Source organism: Eulemur rufifrons, chromosome 7 (assembly GCF_041146395.1).
Source record: "Eulemur rufifrons isolate Redbay chromosome 7, OSU_ERuf_1, whole genome shotgun sequence".
Classification (NCBI taxonomy): Eukaryota; Metazoa; Chordata; class Mammalia; order Primates; family Lemuridae; genus Eulemur; species Eulemur rufifrons.
The window spans coordinates 161516811-161539656 of record NC_090989.1 but is presented as its reverse complement, the minus strand read 5'-3'; the positions used below and the strand labels follow the sequence as shown (position 1 = coordinate 161539656).

Below are 22846 nucleotides of genomic sequence, written 5' to 3'. Positions count from 1 at the left end.
TTGAGTTTAACATCTAAACACTTCAGCTGGATAGCTTCCAGACTCTAAAGAAACTGGTTTAATTAAAAAGTCAATACATTCATGAAGACTGCTAACCCAACCTCAAACAGAACAAAAATTAATTACATGGGACTAAACTATGTTATTAGTTTTAAATTATGTAATAATTTATTTTTATGACTTTTTGTTTAAACATTGCTGATTCTTTTTTGTTTTGCTTTCCAGTGTTAGGTCCAGAGTTGGGGGGGGAAGGGAGAAGGAAAGAGAGGGGGAGAGGGGGAGAGATACACAAAGCCTCACAAGTAGCAAAATGCTGTTTATTTTGAGCACCTGGGTGCAGATAGGTGGAGGTGAAAAAGCGTCCACCCCCAGGGAGGGAAAAGCCTTGGGTTTCTCTCCCAGGAGTGAGTAACACTTACAGAGATAGGGGAGGGGGTAGCTTCAGTCCTTATGGGGCGGGGGATAGGAATGGCCTTGCTGCAGCCGTCTGTGGTAAAAGTTAGACTTATGACCTCGGACTCTCCAGATTCCTGAGGCTTTTATTTCACAGGCTTTATGATATTTTTCAGGTTCGCACCTGGAACAAACCTAACATCCAGGAGTCAAGAAAACTTTTTCTACTTCTTTTTAGCTATTTATAGCTTACAACAAATTGGTCATGTATATTTTTGTGAGCAATCTGAAGCATTTTTCTTCTTGATTTCTCTAGAATTTGAAAACTATTGGTAAGTATTCTTATTTTATGGCAATATAGTTATTTGCATAAGTTCAATAAGAATCTGTTTTCTTTTATAACAGGACAGAATTAGAGACGCTGGTTATTTTACCAGGCTTTGACTGGAATGGCATATTTTCAGATATGCCCAGATTGCTTTGAGGAATTAGGCTGACTTTATAAGGCCAGTAAAAAGCTCTTCGGAAAAATTGGCCTGGTACCTCCTCTATGATATTTCCAGATCTGTGGTAAAGTAAACAATGTCACTTTCTGACAAATCCAGGAACCCCAAGTTATGTTGGGACCTCAAGAAAAGGATTTACCCAATTCATACAGGTATCTATAGGCGCAGTTAAAGCTTTAGCCTGGCTTTGAGAGGCTTTTAAGTCTAACCTGAGATTCCTTATGAAAAAGTTCCAGCAAAACCAACCAAAGAAAAAGCCCATATGGCCAATAACTATTCTTGCTGTACTTTATGGAAATAATCAGGCCAAGTATAATGAGACTAAATTTATTTTACAAATGAATTGGTCCTACCATGATTTGTCTGATAAAAATGGGAAACTAGAAAGAGAAAATTATGTTTCAAAAAAATAGTAAGTCCATTAGATTCTAGCCTTGTCCATTGTTTTCAGAGTTTTATTATTTGGCTCCAATTTTTGACATCGGTCCTTCTTGATTTAATTTTTCTCCTCTCTGAGGGACATAATCTAAAAATGAGACTTCCTAGCAGCAAGAGGTTAAATAAAAAAATACAGCCACTCATGTCCTCTACAATGCTTTCCCCTGAATGATTTTAAAGAACTGGAGGTTGGCTCACACCTGTAATCTTAGCACTCTGGGATGCCAAGGCTCCCGCCTGAGGTCAAGAGTTCAAAACTAGCCTGAGCAAAAGCAAGACCCCATCTCTACTAAAAATAGAAAAAATTAGCCAGGCATGGTGGTGTGCACCTGTAATCCCAGCTACTTTGGAAGCTGAGGCAGAACAATTGCTTGAGCCCAGGGTTTGGAGGTTGCAGTGAGCTAGGCTGACTCCACTGCATTCCAACCAGGGGTGACAGAGGGACTCTGTCTCAAAACAACAACAACAACAACAACAAAAAACCCGAGGAAAATGTAAAAAGAAAATCAAAATCTCAGGGCCACCCCTCCTCTTAACTCCTATGCAAAAGAAATAGTAAAGGCACCTGTGAAGCCCCAGACCATTCATTAAAGAAACTCTTTACTGGCCTCTCATAAGCAAGAACATGCAAATTATAACTTTAGATCTGCAGGCTACGTTTAGCACCTAAAACTAAAGTCTGCTGGATTCCACACTAATAATGAATTACAAATTTATCTTTAAGGTAACAAAGACAAAATAGAATCAGACATTCTTCCACCTACCTAGGGACATCTACATAATTAATGCTTCCTTACCCCCTTTTCTATTCTAAATAAATATTCCCCTTATCTTATGTAAAATGTAGATTTCTTGGGCCTCACAAGAATGTAACCATTTTGCCTTGGGGAGGAGGCTTGCTTTTTTCTTTCTCTCTGTAAGCCTTTAAATGCTGAAGCTTCCAAATTTCCCTTTGGAAAAACCACTACAGGTCTGTCTGTGGTTCCTGTTTTTCCTGGGCATATCTTCAACTTTGGCTTAATAAACCTCCACTAATTGAGAGTTTTGCCTCATCACTTATTTGGCTCAATAGAGCCAATAACCAAATCATTCTTTATGGATTCATACACATAACTTAAAAAAATCTATCAATATAGTAAGGATAGGCATGAAGAACCCTACTGAAGTGAATGAACTATTTACTTTGTGATTCTTTTTTGTATAAATTTAGGGAGTACAAGTGTAGTTTTGATATGTGGATATATTACAGTAGTGATGTCTGGGCTTTTAGTGTAACCAGCACCCAAATAGTGTACATTATACCCATTAAATAATTTCTCATCTCTCACCCTTCCGAGCCTCCATTGTCACTATTCCACACTCTATGCCCATGTGTACTCATTATTTAGCTCCCACCTATAAGTGAGAATATGCAGTACTTGACTTAATGTGTCTTGAGTTATTTCACGTATGGGCCTCCAGTTCCATCTGCGTTGTTACAAAAGACATGATTTCATTCTTTTTAATGGCTGAGTAGTATTCCATGGTATATATACACCATATTTTCTTTATCCAACCATCTGTTGATGGACACTTAGGTTGATTCCATGTCTTTGCTATTGTGCAAAGTGCTGTGATAAACATACGAGTACAGCTATCTTTTTGATATAATGATTTATTTTCCTTTGGGTATACTGTCAGTAGTGGGATTGCTGGAATGGAATGAATGGTAAATTCTATGTTTTGTAAAAATCTCCATCCTGTTTTCCACAGAGGTTGTATTAATTTACATTCCCACCAACAATGTATATATTTGCTTTCTAATTTTTAAAACATAAGGTGAATTTACACTGTATAAGCAAGTTAGGAATGGTGGTGCAAGTGTGTAATACCAGCTATTTGGGAGGCGGAGGCAGGAGTATTGCTTAAGTCCAGGAGTTCGAGGGCAGCCTGGGCAATATAGTGAGACCCGGTCTCTAAAAATACAAACACTAGTAAATAATGAAGCCTAGGTATTTAACATTTGCTTTTAAAAAGATTGGGAACAAGAATATGAAGTACCACTGCACTTAGAATACATATTTCATGATCAAGATCAGAAATCATTTCAAGATGCCTTTAAGTGAAAATAATGGCAAAATAGTTTGTGAGCACTTGTCAATATGTAACTCAAAACTGTTTTTAAAGTGCTTGAGAATAAATTTATTTGAGTAAGGAGTTTGCTGAATTTGCCTTGCTTGTAATAGTATTTATTAAACACAATAATTCCTATAATGGAAGTATGTCATAAAATAATGAAATGTCCTTTCTGACAAAAAATCAAACCAGAAGCAACCCTCACTATCCCAACTCTGGCTATCCAAATTTAAGGAACCAAACAGATTTGGAAAATTTTGAGATACAACTGGAATAATTAATAACCAAACTCTTACTACTTGCTACCTAATACTCAGAAACCAAACAAATTCTGATAACAGGCCTCTTCCTAGTTACCTAAACTTACAGGCTAGACTTTCACTATTTCCACTCAGGGACCTAATAGATTCAGATGTCTAGAAATACTTGCATTTTATTTTTTCTGTTCTTTGGTCCACTTTTGGTACACAAGAATGAGATTTTATATTCTTTTTTTTTTTTTTTTTGAGACAGAGTCTCACTCTGTTACCCAGGCTAGAGTGAGTGCCATGGCGTTAGCCTAGCTCACAGCAACCTCAAACTCCTGAGCTCAAGCAATCCTCCTGTCTCAGCCTCCCGAGTAGCTGGGATTACAGGCATGCACCACCATGCCCGGCTAATTTTTTTTCTATATATATTTTTAGCTGTCCATATAATTTCTTTCTATTTTTTAGTAGAGATGGGGTCTTGCTCTTGCTCAGGCTGGTCTCGAACTTCTGAGCTCAAACGATCCGCCCACCTCGGCCTCCCAGAGTGCTAGGATTACAGGCGTGAGCCACCGCGCCCGGCCTTGATTTTATATTCTGATTTTTCCTTCTATGTACCATATGTTTAGTATTTTCCCATGCTATTACATAGTCCTTATAAAAATGATTTTATTATTGGCTGTCTAAAGCTCCCATTGAGGGGATTTCCTATAATTTACATAAATTCTACACTATCTCTGAAGGTTTATTTGTTCCATTCTCTCCCATAATTATGATGCAATAAAAATCTCCAAACAGGTTTTCTCCATTTAAAACAAACATTACTCTGGGTTACAACTACAGCTAAGTATTTTATAATATTTTAAATAAAATGTTCAATAACAAAATAGGCATTATAATGAAAAACCTTTTTTACCAGTAAGCATGTAACAATAATAAAGTAAAAGAATGATTTTTACAAATTGCAACTCAGCAAAACATCCTTTGGATAATTGTATGTTCTTATTCCTTTGGACTCAAAATATGATTTCCCAAAGTTCAAAACAAAAATAACTTATCAAAGATCACATGCAATAAAACTAAGTATAAAATCCTTCTTCTAAAGATTTTTATTTTTTTGGAGACAGGGTATTTCTCTGTCACCCAGGCTGGAGTGCAGTGGCATGATTATAGCTCACTGTAGCCTCAAACTCCTGGGCTCAAGCAATCCTCATGCCTTATCCTACCGGGTAGCTGGGACTACAGGCATGTGCCACCATGCCCAGCTACTTTAAAATTTTTTTTTGTAGAGACAAGATCTTGCTATGTTGAACAGGCTGGTCTTGAACTCCTTCCTGGCCTGAAGTGATCCTCCTGCCTTGGCCTTCCAAACTGCTGGGATTATAGGTGTGAGCCGCCACACCTGGCCGAAAGCGCTTTTATTTTAAAATTATGTTTTTGTTTTCTTTTCTTTTCTTTTTTTTTTTTTTTTTGAGACAGGGTCTCACTCCGTTGCCTGTGCTAGATTGCAGTGGCGTCATCATAGCTCACTCTAACCTAAAGCTCCTGGGCTCAAGCAATCCTCCTGGCTCAGCCTCCTGAGTAGCTGGAACTATAGGTACCAGTCACCACGCACAACTAATTTTTCTATTTTTTGTAGAGACAGGGTCTCACCCTTGCTTAGGCTAGTCTCAAACTCCTGGTCCCAAGCAATCCTCCCATCTCAGCCTTCCGAGTGCTAGGATTACAGGTGTGAGCCACGCCCGGCCTAGATTATGTATTCTTTTAAGTTGGTTTCAGTGGCTACCAATTATTTTGCCCCAAATCCTTGTGCTAATTTCCCAAAAAAGTGAGATTTAATAATTAGAAGGTAACAAAAGGACACAGTAATCTTTGATTTAGGAATATATTATTAAAAGGAAAAAGGAATATACCATATTTATTAAATAATTGCTCAAAGTAATATTAAACTCACATCTAGTATTATAGTATCTAAAACTGCCCAAACAGAAGCTCTTCTAAACCTATTAAGTGAAATTCCAAGTTTTCTCGAAGGATCTCTAAAGAGTATAACATTTGATCTGTTGAATTTATGTCTGCTGTAATTACCAGGCACGACCCTTACAACCCTCAAGTGCTCCTGAGGTTGTGGGTGTGGGGAACTACATATGTGTGCACACCCACACAATGAAATTATGTGCATTAAAACTTGGAAAACCACTCATTTCAAAGAAAGAGAGAACAGAAAGAGAAAAATGTCTGAGAAAGTGTTTGCCTGATAGGAAAAAACATAGACTTCATCAACAAACCTTTACTATACATGGTAATCTTTGCTTGTCACTAATATGCCCAAGAGAATATCATAAACTTGAGATTGTTATAGATCTAAGCAGCTACATGACTTTCAAGTAAAAAGGAATTCACAATATTTTTGTTTAGAATTCAGCAGAGGTCTAGATCACCTCAAAAACCAACCTATCTTTAAAATATTCCTTTTTTTTCCCATTTTTACTGGAAATCCCCTTATCTTTTAATCTTTAAAATATTCTTGGAGTGGCAAATCTCATTCCACACTTGAAGAACTATAAGAAATAAATAGAAAAAAAAAAAAATTCTTAAAGATAGCCTCATACAACTTCCCAAAGGTAGGTAGTTGACGTTATATTATAGGACAATCTATTGCTACTCCTTCCCTAGAAAGCTCCTGCTACCCTGTGAGCCATCTTCAGAACTGAGTGCCCAAACTAAATAATTGTTTTTTGCAGCTTCATTTAAACTAAGAAATTTATTTAAGAACTTCAAAATTAACAAGCTTGAAACTTCCTCTTTTGGAGGTAGCAGGCTAATATGAAATGCTCAGGTCCATCTGTAAAGGCAAACAAATTTTTCTCAAAAGAGAGAAAAAGAAACTTTATGAAAAGATATGCTGCTGTCTGAAGATGGCCCTTTATGCACTTCTACTATAACAAACACATTGAGATCTCATTTTTCTTCTCACTTTTCAATTTTAGCCCCTGACTTCATTAAAATAAATCAATGTGAAAAAATACTCTGTACTCACTCTGGCATTCTATGAATTGATGAATAAAAGTGCAGTCCCCGCCACTCTTTGAAAGCAAGTGCTCTAATAAAGAAAGAAACACTTTTTAGGATATAGTTTGGTGCTGTCTTTGAAAACCAACAGCAAAGGTAGGAAAGTTGAAATGTATTAACATGGGTAATTCTAAGTAAGACTAGTAAAAGTTGAATATATTTTAATAGTAATAGCAGACATATTTTAAAGGTAAATGACTGAAAATTGTGATTATGTAATCATTAATTTGTATCCTGAATGGTTAGCTTTTAAAGGTGCAGTTTTTATCCAAAGAGCTCAAGAAAACTACATAAATATATTGCTTTAAAAATCTTCTCCCACTTTTAAAACACATCTTTCTCCATTAAAGCTTAATACCCTTAAATAATTTTAAAATTGTATATTTGTTATTATTAATTTTCAAGTGATTATTCTCTAACAGTCTCTCTTCAAAGCTATTTACCTTAGCTAAGAAGCAAAAGGTAAATACCTTAAGAATACCATAAAATAGTGCCTTAAAAATTTTAAGATACCAATGTAGTATTTTAATTTTCACATTTTCATTTCGCAAATATTCTTCTCTTTTGAGTGACTTAATCTGTACTTCATATACTATCAAAAAATTGTTTATTTCTCCCCAAATGATCAAAATCAGTATTTGTACATTTCAAAGTAAGAGCTTGGTAAGCGGTTTTGCTCCGGTCAAACAGAACAAATGGATGGAGAGAATCAAAATCTAACATAGGGGTTTAATAAAAGTTTCAGCCCTTTCCTTATAATAATCTGTATTTACCTTGATTGAAAATGTTACTTCTGAATCTGGAAAACATCCTTAACTACATATTTGAATCATTTAAAACTACTACATAGATTTTGGAAGTTTAAGTGTTAAGAATACATTCCAACACAATGACTTATTGGAAGGTGTAAAAGTATTAGAACCTGCCAAAGAGGACACAGGAGTTAGCACCACTAGCTGTGAAAGCCTCCTTTCCCTTCTCTTCCATCTCAACCCACTCCACCCCTCAATCATCTCAACTTCGCATGAGAGAGAGGCAGTCACCTCCTGCTCTGACTGCACTTTACCTTCTCTTGACGTCCTTCCTCTTAGCCATCTTCTTTACCTCTATACTCAAATCTATCATTATCCTTTCTCTAGTTACATGGTATGTAGAGCCTCCTGTCTACAGTGACTATCAGTAGAAGACAAAAACATGGGGAAAAAAGGTTGATATAACTTATGTTTTGAAGAGACCAATGAATTACATACTTAGAATATTATAAAGAGATACAACATAGCCTCAAAAAGAGAAAGAATGCTAACTGCAACAGAAATTTGAAATTAAAAAAAATTTAACAAATAGAATTTGCCAATTGGAGCCAAGAAAAGCAACACAGGACTCCTCAATAGAACAGTAATTAACAAGATTAAAAGTTGTTGTACATAAATCCTATCTAAGCTTTGGTAACATTTTCAGAACTCAAACTAATGAGTTTTAGATATAAAAACTCATTTGAGACTGGGTATCCTGGCTCACATCTATAATACCAGTACTCGGGGAGGTTGAGGTGAGAGTTCAAGGCCAGGAGTTCCATGGGCAACATAGTAAGATACTGTCTCTACCAAAAAAAAAAAAAAAAAAATTAGCCAGGCATGGTGGCGCATGCCTGTAGTCCCAGCTACTCAGGAGGCTGAGGCAGAAGGATCACTTGAGCCCAGGAAATCAAGGTTACAGTGAGCTATGATCACGCCACAGTGCTCCAACATGGGTGACAGAGAAAGACCCTGTCTCAAAAATAAATAAATTACAAAACCCACCTCATTGGGAACCAAATTTTAACTTAACTAAAGGATTTTATAAAACTTATTTGAAACCAAATTTCAGACTAATACCAAAGGACTTCAGATGATTTTTATTACTTTAAAAAAATTGTTTTATTGATACATAATAGCTGTACATATTCATGGAGTACATATTATATTTTGATACAAGCATATAACATATAATGATCAAATCAGGGTAACTGGGACATGATTCACTTGAAACATTTATCATTGCTTTATGTTGGAAACATTTGAAAAAGATGATTTTTATTAAAGTAGGATATTCTACCATCACCTACCAAGCTAAAAAAAAAAATCACCTTTTATCTACTCTGATTTTAATATCTGAACTCTACAGTAAAATACTTACTAAACTAGATAAAATCCAAGGTTAATATAAAAAGATATACATATATATGTGTGTGTGTGTATATATTTATATGACCTCTACAAAGGAGTCTCTTAAACATACGAGATAAAGGTCTTTCAGACAGCATATGTAAAGAATTTGGATCATGACATTTTTCTTTCAGTCAGTCAGATTTAGCAGTGGGGGGTTGTATACCAAATTCATGATATTTTTAATACTCTATTTCTTTTTTTTTTTTTGAGACAGAGTCTCACTCTGTTGCCCTTAGTAGAGTGCCCTGGCATCAGCCTAGCTCACAGCAACCTCAAACTCTTGGGCTCAAGCAATCCTCTTGCCTCAGCCTCCCTAGTAGCTCGGACTACAGAGTAACTGGGACTACAGGTACACGCCATGTTGGGCAACCGGCTAATTGTTTTTCTTTCTTTCTTTCTTTTTTTTTTTTTTTTTTTGAGACAGAGTCTCGCTTTGTTGCCCAGGCTAGAGTGAGTGCCGTGGCGTCAGCCTAGATCACAGCAACCTCAAACTCCTGGGCTCGAGTGATCCTCCTGCCTCAGCCTCCCGAGTAGCTGGGACTACAGGCATGCGCCACCATGCCCGGCTAATTTTTTTCTATATATATTTTTAGTTGGCCAGATAATTTCTTTCTATTTTTAGTAGAGACAGGGTCTCACTCTTGCTCAGGCTGGTCTCGAACTCCTGACCTCGAGCGATCCACCCGCCTCGGCCTCCCAGAGTGCTAGGATTACAGGCGTGAGCCACCTCGCCCAGCTGTTTTTCTATTTTTAGTAGAGATGGGGTCTTGCTCTTGCTCAGTCTGGTCTCAAACTCCTAAGCTCAAGCGCTTCTCCCGCCTCAGCCTCCTAGAGTGCTAGGATTACAGGTATAAGCCACCGTGCCCAGCTAATACTCTATTTCTTAAATTCAGGCCCTTGGGAATTCACTTTGCCAAGACTAAAGAAGAGGCCACTGATGATCCAAAAGGAGTCAGATATTTATTGGGGGAAAAGTGGGTGTCCACGATACTAAATAGGGTATACGAATGTAAAGAAAGAGAGATACAGAAACACAAAATAGAGAAACACTCTACTTAAAATGTATTTTAAACATATGAGTTCCCTATGGATTTTGATTTTTTAATACTTGTGCTGTCCAACGCTACAGCCATTAACTACATGTTGTTAATAAGCCCTTCACATGTGGCTAGTTTGAATTGAGATGTGATATAATTATAAAATAAATGTACAATGATTTCAAAGACTTACTAAGGAAAAAAATGTGAAATATTTCATTAATTCATTAATAATAATTTTAATACTGATTACATGTTGAAACAACATTCTAGATACTGTGGGTTCAATATATTATTAAAATTTGTTCTACTTGTTTCTTTTTATATTTTTAATGTGGCTACCAGAAAATTTTAAATTATGCATGTGGCTCTCATTATATTTCTTTTAGACAGCACCATTCATAATCTAAAAGACATGTTCAAATTATGAGATAAGACTCACAAAAAATTTACAGTATAAAACCTGTGCTTTTAGCAGCTACATTACATTTAAAAAATTTCAAAAACAGAGTTCACTGGAAGAAGTATTATTAATTATAACATCTCCAGACATTTTGAAAACATTCTCTTACAACTACATTTGACTGCCTCTCTATACTATTTAAAAGAGTAATTTTAGTTAAAATCATATAATATTAATATTATGGTTAAGGACTTTGGTAATATCAGAATCTTTGAATATTAGTCCATTATTATATTACAAGTGAATCAGAATGGAGTAAGTGACCCATCACTTATTCCAAAGGAACTAAATCTGGTATAACAAAGTTTTGGTGTATATATAGAAATATACTACTTAGTGTCTTTCAAAATATTATATTAGTTACTTTTGCACTACTCCATCTATCACCCCCCCCCCCCGAAAACAAATATACCTACAAGGGAATAATAATTGTAGCCAGAAATTACCTTTCAGTACCCAAAATATCTTATTTTATGTTAAACCAAGGAATCAACTGTTCTACAATTAAAAATAGCCTACTACTGTTCTCATCTAAATCAACTGGAAATGGCAAAAATTTTAGGCAGTAATTTGACCACACTAAATAGTATTAAGATGGTTCCATGTATATAAAAGGATTCTCTCAACTGAAAGAATAGAAGTTTCCCAGCTGGGGTTAACACTAACATTATTAATAAACACATACTCAAGTCAAGAGGGTAATGATAGATTTGAATAAAAAGTGTGCATGCCAGAAAGAGAAAAACAAGCAAAATAACAGAAAATATAAAATCATTTAAAGACAATATGTCTTTAGAAGACGAGGATTAAGTCATTTTATATAAGTTGCTAAATATATTTTATGAACAGCAACTAGTGATTTGGGTGCAATGAATATAAACTACACCTTTAAAAATTCTCAAATTGAAACTCAATCAAAATGGGAATTTTAAAAAGTCAATGCATTTTACAAAACATACATAGAACAGTAAAAAGCAATGATTAATGAAACTTTTTTCTTGAGAATTTCAAAATTCATTATATATGCAATATTAGGTCTTGACCTTTATTACCTGAGCCTATTCTGGCAGTTCTTGTTTAAAAACAAATGAACCAAACAAAACCAAAATAGAACAAAAAAACTCACCTTCTAATTTTATCAGAATTTGACTGCTGCCCAAGAACCATAAAGATATCCCCTGATACATGGAAAAAATACTTAATAGGAAATACTGGGTATCAACCTTGATATCTTCCACTAACTTCTGTATAAAACTGAGATGACAGGTACATAGATTGGCCAATACATAAAAATGTTTTATTACTTTTGTACTCCAAGTATCTAGTGCAGGATCTGGCACATAGTTGGTGCGCAATTAATGTTGGATGGAAGGAGAGGGAAGGAGGGGAATAGCGATCTTCAAGACCGAAAGGGTACAGAAGCCATTGGGTAAAAAGTATCCCATGTAGTAGGAGGAAAATGAATAGTGGCTGTAAGTTTTGGGAAGAGAGAACTCATGCCATCCAGAAAGAAGGGTCACAGAACCAAGAACTAATAAAAGCTTTTTCTTATGACAGAAATGAATGACTGCATTCTCTCTGATCAATGAAATAAATGGATAAAGAAAGCAGTTTCTATGACACGTCCAAGAGCTCAATGGGCTGTTAAATAAACTCAAATATTAAAAACAGGCATCAATTATCACACAGAAGCAGAACTTGATAGAAAAAAGTGGTAGCATAGCTCATTGAAAAATATAGTGGGGGAAAAAAGAGCTATATTGTAAAAGCCACTGCTAAAATTGAACTTCCACCATTTTCTTGTTATTTGAATAACTGAAATTTCCATATAATAAGGGATATCTAAGAATAGATCATAGCATTAAATCTTACAAAATAAAGGGAACCTTGATTTTTAAAGACAGGGTTCAAAACCAGCATGCTTTTCATTCCAAACACTTAAAACCCTAAACTCCTTATCCTGCTTACATACTAAAAGGATATCATGAAAGAAAAATATTTAAGTTCTTTACACTACCTTTTTCTGTGCTCCCATTTATTTTAGGTAAGAAGTCATCAACTTGTATCCCTAGGATTAAGACAGTATATCATTGCCTGATCAAAGAAAGTATTACTTTAAAACTGGTCTCAAGTATAACCATGGCATTTTGTATTCCTGCAGATTAAGATTGCAAAGAACACTTTACATTTATTTTTATGAGAAGGGTTCAACTTGCCATTTTCTATTAACTCAGAGAAAAGCCTACAACTGCTTAGTGGCCTTCCAGTGAACCTTAAAAGAAAACGGATCCTGCTGCTCATGGATTTTTCTTAAGTATCTCTACGTAGAACATCTCAGATGTAGTAATTTCATTCATCTCAAGGACTAAACAATGGTGCCCACTGGTGGCAATCAAGCATATTTTTAGAGGACATTTTCTAAAAGAGTGTGGATACTTTATACCTAGTAGGTAAAATATCCCTTAAAGAAAATAAGACCTAATATGAGATAGTAAGCAAGGTCACAAGTTTAATGATAAAATTCAGTTTTAAATAAGAAATATGGATGACACCTACCTAAGCTGCTGCATTCTTTAAGAGTTTTCTCCTGAAGATGTTCTAAACGTACTGTAAACAAAAGCCCAAAAAAAAGATATTTCACAGATAAAAAGAAAAAAAAATCAAATCAAATCAAATTCCTGGATTAGCTAACTCACCTTGTAAAGCTGTTAGCCTCTCATTGGTGAAATCATTATCAGCTTGCAAAGCTTCTATTTTTGCCTGGAGTTCCTGTTCTTTTTCTTCCATTTCATCTATTTTATGTTGTAATTCTTTTTTCTCAGCTTGCCCCTTCTGTTGGATTTCCTCTTGTTTTCCCTCTGCTACCTGTTGAGAAAGAAGGAAATTCAGTTATTTAATAAAACCTGAGCTTGTTTTAGGAAGCCTAAACCAGGACTGCCTTTACTCACTTAAACTTCTAAGAAAAATATTCAATATTATACAATACATTTATTGATACGTTTTTTTCTAAACCAGCAAAGAAGGTAAAGACAAAGGCTTCATGTCAAAAGTGATCTGCCCTGGGGTCACTCCTCCATAAGATCTAGGAGAGAAAAACTTGAAGCAAGCAAGTAGGCTCAACACACATAGAGATAAAGGGTCAAAGTGAAAAGCTTCATATTTTTCAAGAGGGAAGTAAGATTTTCCCCTAAAATTATTACTGTTTCAATTTGTTCATAAGTTCTAAAATATAACTAATTCTGAAATTTTAAACAAAATTATTTTTAGCTAAAGGGATGATGGTACAAGCACTTCTCAAAAAGACTTTCTTTTTAACAAGACCAATCTTTAAAACTATCATAGGTTAACTTTGTGGTCCCCAACCCCAGGGACGACCTGTTAGGAAACCAGCTGCACATCGGCATCACCACATCAGCATCACTGTCTAAGCTCCAGCCTCCCCTACTCCAATTGTTTTCCATGAAACTTAGGAAGGGGGCCGCACAGCAGGTGAGCAGTGAATGAAGCTTCATCTGTACATCTGTATTTAGAGCTGCTCCCCAGCCCTCCCCATCCATCCATCCCTCATCACTGCCTGAGCTCTGCTGCCCCCCCCCACCCCCCATGGAAAAACTGTCTTCCATGAAACTGGTCCCTGGTGCCAAAAAGGTTGGGGACCGCTGGGTTAACCAATCACATAGAGGGGAGGTATACTCTGATCTTCTCTAACAAACACATAGGCACTCAATCCATGGTTCACATTAAAAGACAGAGCTTCACAAACTCAGGTATAAGATTTTAAAGAACCAATTAGACTTTACCCTATGGTCTGATTTGTCCTTATCCTAAATGTCCCATAGCTATAGGGAATGGCAGCTTACGTAGAGTTAGCGTTCCAGGAGGCTACATGGAATCAAGCATTATCATTCTAAGATTCTCTCTGGGCTTGTTCTAGCACTAAGTAGCTGTGCCTTTGGGATGGCCTAAACATAAATAGTTTCAGGTTAAAAAAAACCTGAGTATCTTGAGTTTTACTGATTCTCATCTACTTCCTGTTATATATTAAAAGATGTCTATTGTGAAGCACTGACTACATTTCCATCCAGACAAACTATGACAGCTTTTACAAGATTTTAATTATTTAATATACATGGTAATGGAGGTTGGGCTAAATGGAATATAAGCACATGATTTTCACTATAATTTTCAACGATTATCAAATTTTACATCAACAACTATTCAACAACATCTAAATGCTTAAGCTATCCAGTGTGTGGGAGATGATTAGCTTAACATAATTTCAAACTAAGTAAATACATACCTTTAACTTATCAGATAAATCTTTAATCTCATTAACTGCTCCATTATATTTATTGGCTAATTCTCTTAATTCTTCCTGAGTCCGTTCATTCATTTCTTTCAGGTGGGTACATTCATCTTCAGTATTACTCAGACTTCGCTGAAATTCAAGTTTACAGGCAATTTATGTAGAATAAATGCACAATTATTATTTGGAATTCCTTCTAAATTCAATTTATAAGAAGTATAATCCTATAGGCTATTCTAAATCAACACCTGCCCTGGACTTTATATAAAGCTGAGTTAAGCAACATAAGAATTTCAGTTTACTTTGGGTACATACTAAAACAGAAAACACAGCTAAGAATTTGAGGCCGGGCGCGGTGGCTCACGCCTGTAATCCTAGCACTCTGGGAGGCCGAGGCGGGTGGATCGCTCGAGGTCAGGAGTTCAAGACCAGCCTGAGCAAGAGTGAGACCTCGTCTCTACTAAAAATAGAAAGAAATTATATGGACAACTAAAATATATATATACAAAAAATTAGCCGGGCATGGTGGCGCATGCCTGTAGTCCCAGCTACTCGGGAGGCTGAGGCAGTAGGATCGCTTAAGCCCAGGAGTTTGAGGTTGCTGTGAGCTAGACTGACGCCACGGCACTCACTCTAGCCCGGGCAACAGAGTGAGAATCTGTCTCAAAAAAAAAAAAAAAAAAAAAAAAAAAAAGAATTTGAGAGGGTGGGAAAATGGGAAAACGGGAGAGGCAGGAAGAGGATGCTACTTTTATATGATTATACTTTTGAAAGGCCAAAATGTATGACTTTTAGCCTTGAAAATATTTTAAGCCCATCAATTCTTTTTTTTTTTTTTTTTTTTTTTTTTGAGACAGAGTCTCACTCTGTTGCCCAGGCTAGAGTGAGTGCCGTGGCGTCAGCCTAGCTCACAGCAACCTCAAACTCCTGAGCTCAAGTGATCCTCCTGTCTCAGCCTCCCGAGTAGCTGGGACTACAGGCATGCGCCACCATGCCCGGCTAATTTTTTCTATATATATTTTTAGCTGTCCATATAATTTCTTTCTATTTTTAGTAGAGATGGGGTCTCGCTCTTGCTCAGGCTGGTCTCGAACTCCTGAGCTCAAACGATCCGCCCACCTTGGCCTCCCAGAGTGCTAGGATTACAGGCGTGAGCCACCGCGCCCGGCCAAGCCCATCAATTCTTAAAAGCAAGTTTAATAATGTGCAGCAGGTAATTTAGTAAGAAAATTAGAAGACAGCTAGCAACTTTTCTTTCCTTGCATGTCAAATTTATTACACCACTGATGGGTCCATTATAGAAACTATGCCTGTACTAAGGGTATGTTAACTATTTAGTTTATGATGGGCATTTTAACCAAATCTAGTAATAGATAATTTCCATGGTAATTTTGCAGTGGTTCAAAGGAATGACCTATATTATGAATTAAGTTTTTTTCAAAGCAATGAAAATCACATTTTGATTTATTTGTTTGTTTTTGAGACAGGATCTTGTTCTGTCACCCAGACTGTAGTGCAATGGCATGATCACACCTCACTGTAACCTCCAACTCCTGGCCTCAAGTGATCCTCCCACCTCACCAAAGTGCTAGGATTATTAGCCTGAACCACCAGGCCCAGCCAAGAATCACATTTTGATGGTTCCTAAAAGACCTAGAAAGGACCTTGGAGATAATTTATCCTTTGAACCTCCAAAGTATCAGACGCAGTTTTCCTCTCTAGGGATAGGTGAAGTAAGGCTACGTGGTATAGGTTCTCAGTCTACAATGACCATCGTTAACAACCAGATGACAGGAGATCAACTCCTTGGCACAACTGTATGGTGGCTGAATCCTAAGCACAATGCAAACAGTAAGATTCCCTGGTTAGGCTTTTATTCCCTTAGTCACTGACTAGGGAGCATAAGCACAAAACTCATGTGGTTATGTTGAGAATTCCTGTCAGCAAAAGCAGCATAACTGTTCCTTCCCATCTGACAGAAAATATTTCCTTGTTATATAATAATATCCAAATTTAAAGTGTCCTGGAATGTTTGAAAGTTTTTAAAAATCATACTACTATTTAGTATTTTTAAAACTGAAATACCTCAACTTCTGAAAGTTTTCTAACCACTTCAATTTTCTCCTGAAGAACCCGCCTCAGGGACTCTTTGGCTGTTGTCTCATAGTTATGTTTATCCTCTTGTAATGCTATAAGTTCCTTCCGTAAACTATCTTCTGTTTGATTCTAGAATAAAAGATATTTATAATTACAGCAAAGTTACTTTTAAAAAAGCATTTACTATTGGGAAAAAAAATGACATATTATGATACTTTTAAAACTGTATATTAAGGTACCTCCAATACAAATGATGTATTAACTAAAGCTGTATTTAAAAGGTGCATCAGTAAATTATGCCTTAACAAATATATTAGTTCCTACTTAAAAAAGAAAGAAAAAGTCAAAGCCAATTGAGAATTTCTCTCAAATATACAAAATGAATTACTCTTGTATTTGTCATATTTTCTACAAACCATCATATTTACATTGGTAGGCAAAAATAATCAGTTACCATCAAAGGCATCAAGCATTTTAAAACAATGGTTAAAACAAAAGGAATAAGGGCACTATGGGGAAAAAGGAGACTCCGTGTCTCGGAAGGAAATGTACAAGATGAGCCTGGAACATCTTGTCTGGTATGACAGAAATAAGCTATTTAAGTCTGCTACAGTTCTATCGAAAAGACTCAGGAGCCAATCTGAAGAGGTTTACACAGACTAAAGATGGGCTAATTTGAACATCAGTAAGAAAAACAGGAGAAGGCTGTCAGAACAGTGCACAGGTAAGAACTGAAGCTTTAAACAGGGTGGAGGCAGTGGATGTGAGGAGGCGTGGAAGGCTGTGAGGGTGAGAAAAGCAATTGCAATAGATTTAAACACATCAAACATCTTTAAATCTAAGTGGGGGGAGGAAACACCATAGTCATTCTTTGGTGGATGAAAAGGAACCAATTCATTACTCTGAAATCCAGTAAATAAGGTGGGGAGGGAAATCACTTATCCTGCTTTCCTGTAGAAAATGTACCTCAGGGTAACCAAATGGTTGATATGGGGAAGCTTTTCTTTATACAAGTAATCCAGCTAAATATATGAAGAAATGATAGAATTAAATCACCATTTTTGTAACCCTTAATGAAATAATGGATCTAGGCAAGGATCATCAATTACTGATAAAAGCTCAAAACAGAAGACAACTGGACAGTATGCTGCCTCTTGGTGGAAGAACACAGTATCATCCAGAGAGTTGTTAGCAATAAAAAATTGAGCCTGAATCAGATCAAATCTTTAGCTCAAACTACTAATTTATGGTGTGTAGGGGGAGGGAGCTAAAAGAATGTTTAAATAACAATGCAGACTGAGAGAAATTCTAGAAGGCAAATGACCCAGTTTCTTCAACAAATATCAACTACAATGGAAAAAAGGGAGTTGTACATGGGTGTGCATTATGCAATTCTTTCTACTCACATGTATGTCTAAAATTTCCCCATGACAAAAGATTTAAAAGAATTTTGAAAATACATAAAAGTTTTAGCACATAGTCAAACTGTCAGTCAAAGAAATGAAGCTACATAAAAAACTGCAGTTCATTTTACATACTTGAGATTTATACCTACTTTGGAGCATGCCTGTAATTGGTTTCCCATAACTTCTAACCGTGATAAGAGTCTATCTTCATCTATTAAAGCCTGTTGAAGACAAATTAAATATAAATAAAACCTCAGAGTAATTAAAAAACATGCATATGAAAAAGGTTGCTATTGCCAACAGAAGATATAAAAATCAACATTTGTTCATTAATTAGGAAATAACTTTGCCTTTGTTTGCTATAAAATTATAGTTTTCATAAAAGATATTAAACTATGTTTAAATGCTCCTTGAGTGTAAAGGCAACTAAATACCTGCCAACTGGTATCTGAAGCCTCTTGGGTGATGGCTAGTAGCCGCTGCAGTGTGGCTAACTTCTGTTCCAACATCTGTTCCCGATGTAAGGCCTCCTAATATTATAAATCACAAAAGAGATTCTAATAAACACAGCATGATTCCTTTGAGGAGTAACCAGTTTTTAGCACATGATAAAATATTCTTATATTACATTGCACTTGATGTTATTTCACAGTATTTCAAACTTGATAATACTTTATAAAATATACAGTAGTCCCCCCCTTATCTCTGGTTTTCAGTTATCCTCGGTACCATACAACATTTTGAGAGGAGGGTAGCGGGAGTCCACATTCACATAACTTTTATTATAGTATATTGTTATAATTGTTCTATTTTATTATTAGTTATTCTAATGTAACTGTTTAAATGTTTATAAAGTAAGCTAAGGTTAATTTATTATTGAAGAAAAATTTTTTTATAAATTTAGTATAGCCTAAATGTCCAGTGTTTATAAAGTCTACCGGAGTGTACAGTAATGTTCTAAGCCTTCACATTCACTCACCAACTCACTCAGAGCAACTTCCAGTCCTGCAAGCTTCATTCATGGTAAGTACCCTATACAGGTGTATTCTTTTCTATCTTTTTTTTTTTTTGAGACAGAGTCTCACTCTGTTGCCCAGGCTAGAGTGAGTGCCGTGGCGTTAGCCTAGCTCACAGCAACCTCAAACTCCTGAGCTCAAGCGATCCTCCTGTCTCAGCCTCCCGAGTAGCTGGGACTACAGGCATGTGCCACCATGCCCGGCTAATTTTTTCTATATATATTTTTAGCTGTCCATACAATTTCTTTCTATTTTTAGTAGAGATGGGGTCTCGCTCTTGCTCAGGCTGGTCTCGAACTCCTGAGCTCAAACGATCCGCCCACCTCGGCCTCCCAGAGTGCTAGGATTACAGGTGTGAGCCACCACGCCCAGCCTCTTTTCTATCTTTTATACTGTATTTTTACTGTACTTTTTCTATGTTTAGGTATGTTTCGATAAACAAATATTTACCATTGTGTTACAGTTGCCCACAGAATTCAGTACAGTAACAGGCCATACAGGTTTGTAGCCTTATACCACATAGCCTAGGTGTATAGTAGGCTATACTATCTAGGTTTGTGTAAATACATTCTATGATATTTGCAAGGACAAAATGGCTGGATGATGTATTTCTCAGAATGTATCCCCATGATTAAGGGACACATGACTGTGTATATACATATATGTGTATATATACACACACACACATGAAATACATATATCTCAGAAGAAACTCAATCTAAGCCAAAATAATCTGGTCAGCAGCAAAGATACTTTATAATGGCTTGACTGCAGAGGTATAATATCTAAAATATAAATAGCTTTTAATTTTTCCTTTATAAAATGTTATTTTTATATATACACACACATACACACACACACACACATATATAGATACATGAAAGAGAGAAAATGCTTCACTTCCACAGCCTACTCTTTGCATTATCAGGTGTTCTTCTGATTCTCTCCGAATGCATACCACTTAGAAGCTATTAATATGCCAAGAGTAAGTAAGAGTCCACCAAATAGTGGTTCAATGTAATTAAGGGATCAAGGAGTTATATAACCATTTGGCAACTCCAAAGGAATATTTTTCAAAGAAAGACACTGGCACGTAAAGTCTGATCTCTAGGTGATTTGTTAACATTTGATAGCTGCTAAGAGGGTCTCCTTCACCAAGAATCAAGGTGAAATGTTCACAGCATTTAGCTGTGGTTTTGGCACACCTTTCTTCACCTTGTTCTATTCCTGTCATTCTCCAGAGAACACTTACTACCCTAATTCCTCTGAGTCATCTCACTAGAGAAGTGCATGCTTCAAACATAGCAGCCGAGAGTTAAAGTATGAATTTATTGTTCTCTACATCCTTGATAAATAATGATTAGGGAAAATCTGGTCTAATTAGAGCTAGAGGTACTATACTTTAATATAAATCTAAAGTTATAGATTTAGGAATCTAATAAAAACCATACTGCTTCAGAATCCACATTAAAATACAGCGTACATTTAAAAGAGACTGTTTACTCAGTTTATTTCAAGCGCCTAAAACATTCCTAATATCCAGGAAACTACACAGATGCTGCAAAAAGTTTTACTGAAAAACACAACCACCAACCAACCATTTCTTTAAACTCTACTTCCACTAGATGGTGTAATTTCACTTTTTTAATTCAATTCCATTTGGAGTTTCTAAACTCCATGAACTATAACCCAACAGAAATTTAATACTTCCAGGAATGATCTTTCAGTTCTAAGACATGAAATGCATCTATTCCAGTTTTATTTCAAAAGGTTCACAATTTACATCAGAACTTCTGCAATTCAATAAAAATGTACACAGAAAAGACTGTGGTATAATTTTCTCTTGGAGAGTTAGAAAAAGAACAGTAAAGGATTAGGACTACTAGAAATATTCAAAGAACTGACACAAAAGTTGGAGAGAGTCAGGGGGTGAGATCTGCAGATCATGATGATTAGTAACAATAGTGCATAACCGCAGGCAAATCATTTAACCTATATAAGTCCCATATTTCTCATGAAAAATGAGGTCTAGACCAAATTAATCTCAAAGTTTTTTTTCTATCTCTAAAAATAAGAGAGATCTATGTCAATTAATGTGCCTTCCTATTGAATGGTAAACGACTACTAACATTTATGGCATACATTCTATGTGCCAGGCAGATTTATTCTTCACGCTTCTGTGAGGTTAAGTGCTATTACTATACCCATTTCATAGATGAGGAAAATGAGGCACAAAGGGGTTAAACAACTTTCCCAGCAGATCAGATGTGTAAAGCCAGGAATCAAAATCAAGGGAGTTCTGGCAAAAGCCCATGCTCTTAAGTACTCTACTGAAGTGCAAATATACAAAACTGTTTTTCTATGCATATATTATGCCTAAAGATAAGATCTGATTAATATAGTGATAATTTTCTGTCCTTCAGTACTCCATCTGTAAAAATCAGGATAAAATATGTACCTTATAGGATTTTGTGAGGATTAAATGAATATAAGTTAAGGGCTATAATGGAGCTTGGCATTCAACAAGTGCTATATGATGATTTGCTATTAATATTACTAAGCAACCAAAATCTCTCTGGGTTTAATGTTATTTAAAAGTCATCTATGGATAAAGAACTATTTTGGAACCTCCTCATATTTGAAGAATAAAATTTTTCTCACACAGAGCTTATATTCTCTAGACTTAATCCTGACTCTTTTATCCTTTCTTCATAAGATCTATTTTTAATCTTTTTCTTCTTCGGAAAGATGATATTTCTTTTGTACTTGTATCCAGCCAGTTTTTTAAATCCTATATATATTTCTGAACAGGCAAAATGAAATATAAGTTGTTTAATTTTAATTTTAAAGACTAAGAATTCTCAAGATTTACTTTTACCTGTAGATACTGAGAAAGCTGGAATAGTTCCTGAGAGTACATACTTGGAGTGTTAGCAGCAACCTAGTAGCAAAATGATACAATGTCAACAGAAAACACTTTATAAAACACATTAAAGACAAACCAACTCCTTGAAATGTCTATTCACTTAAATATGCAAAATAATATTTATCAAGTTAACTAGTTCCCTTGGTTCTCAAAATATTTCTGCCCTCTGTCCAGAATTTATAAATGGTGTTATACTATACTGACCAGTTTGAATTTATCAATAAGGTGGTAGAACAAAGTGCTACTCATGAAAACATTACTTGATAAGCCAAATCACAAATTTATAGCAAAGGCAATACAGCTTCTTCTTAACCCAGAAATAATGCCTCCTAAGTCAACAGTCCTTTAAAATTCATCGTTAAATAGGCAACAAGTCACAATTCATTTAGAAGTAGCCATCTTCAAAGTATTTGTATGTGTGTGCGTAGGTGGAGAGACATGAAATATAACACTTTATCCAATGGCCAGAGGCAATGAAAAAAGTTTTGTCCTCATCTTTCTTTAAACTACAAGTAGGTTTTAAGAAAAAGATGGGAAATAATGGTGTTTAAACAACTATTGGAAGAAATACCTTTTATAAGGGGTTTTCCAAGGCTATGGAACCATGGTATTTTTTTTT

At 35.7% G+C, this 22846-nt stretch overlaps 1 protein-coding gene across 23 annotated transcripts in view; it reads right to left on the bottom strand.

Annotated features, from left to right (window-relative positions):
* SLMAP (sarcolemma associated protein) overlaps positions 1-22846 on the bottom strand; it is a 145498-nt gene that overhangs the window by 44344 nt on the left and 78308 nt on the right. For 5 of the 23 annotated variants that reach the window (XM_069475935.1, XM_069475934.1, XM_069475942.1 and 2 more), the window contains exons 5-10: positions 22180-22242; positions 18720-18815; positions 18435-18506; positions 16868-17008; positions 14777-14914; positions 13173-13341 (exon numbers count right to left, since the gene is read on the bottom strand). In XM_069475935.1, coding sequence (XP_069332036.1) covers positions 13173-13341; positions 14777-14914; positions 16868-17008; positions 18435-18506; positions 18720-18815; positions 22180-22242 — 679 coding nt within the window. Of the gene's footprint in view, positions 1-5312; positions 5324-6737; positions 6801-12493; positions 12545-13032; positions 13084-13172; positions 13342-14776; positions 14915-16867; positions 17009-18434; positions 18507-18719; positions 18816-22179; positions 22243-22846 lie in introns of all 23 variants that reach the window. The other 18 variants (XM_069475921.1, XM_069475920.1, XM_069475932.1 and 15 more) reach the window with 7 other exon arrangements.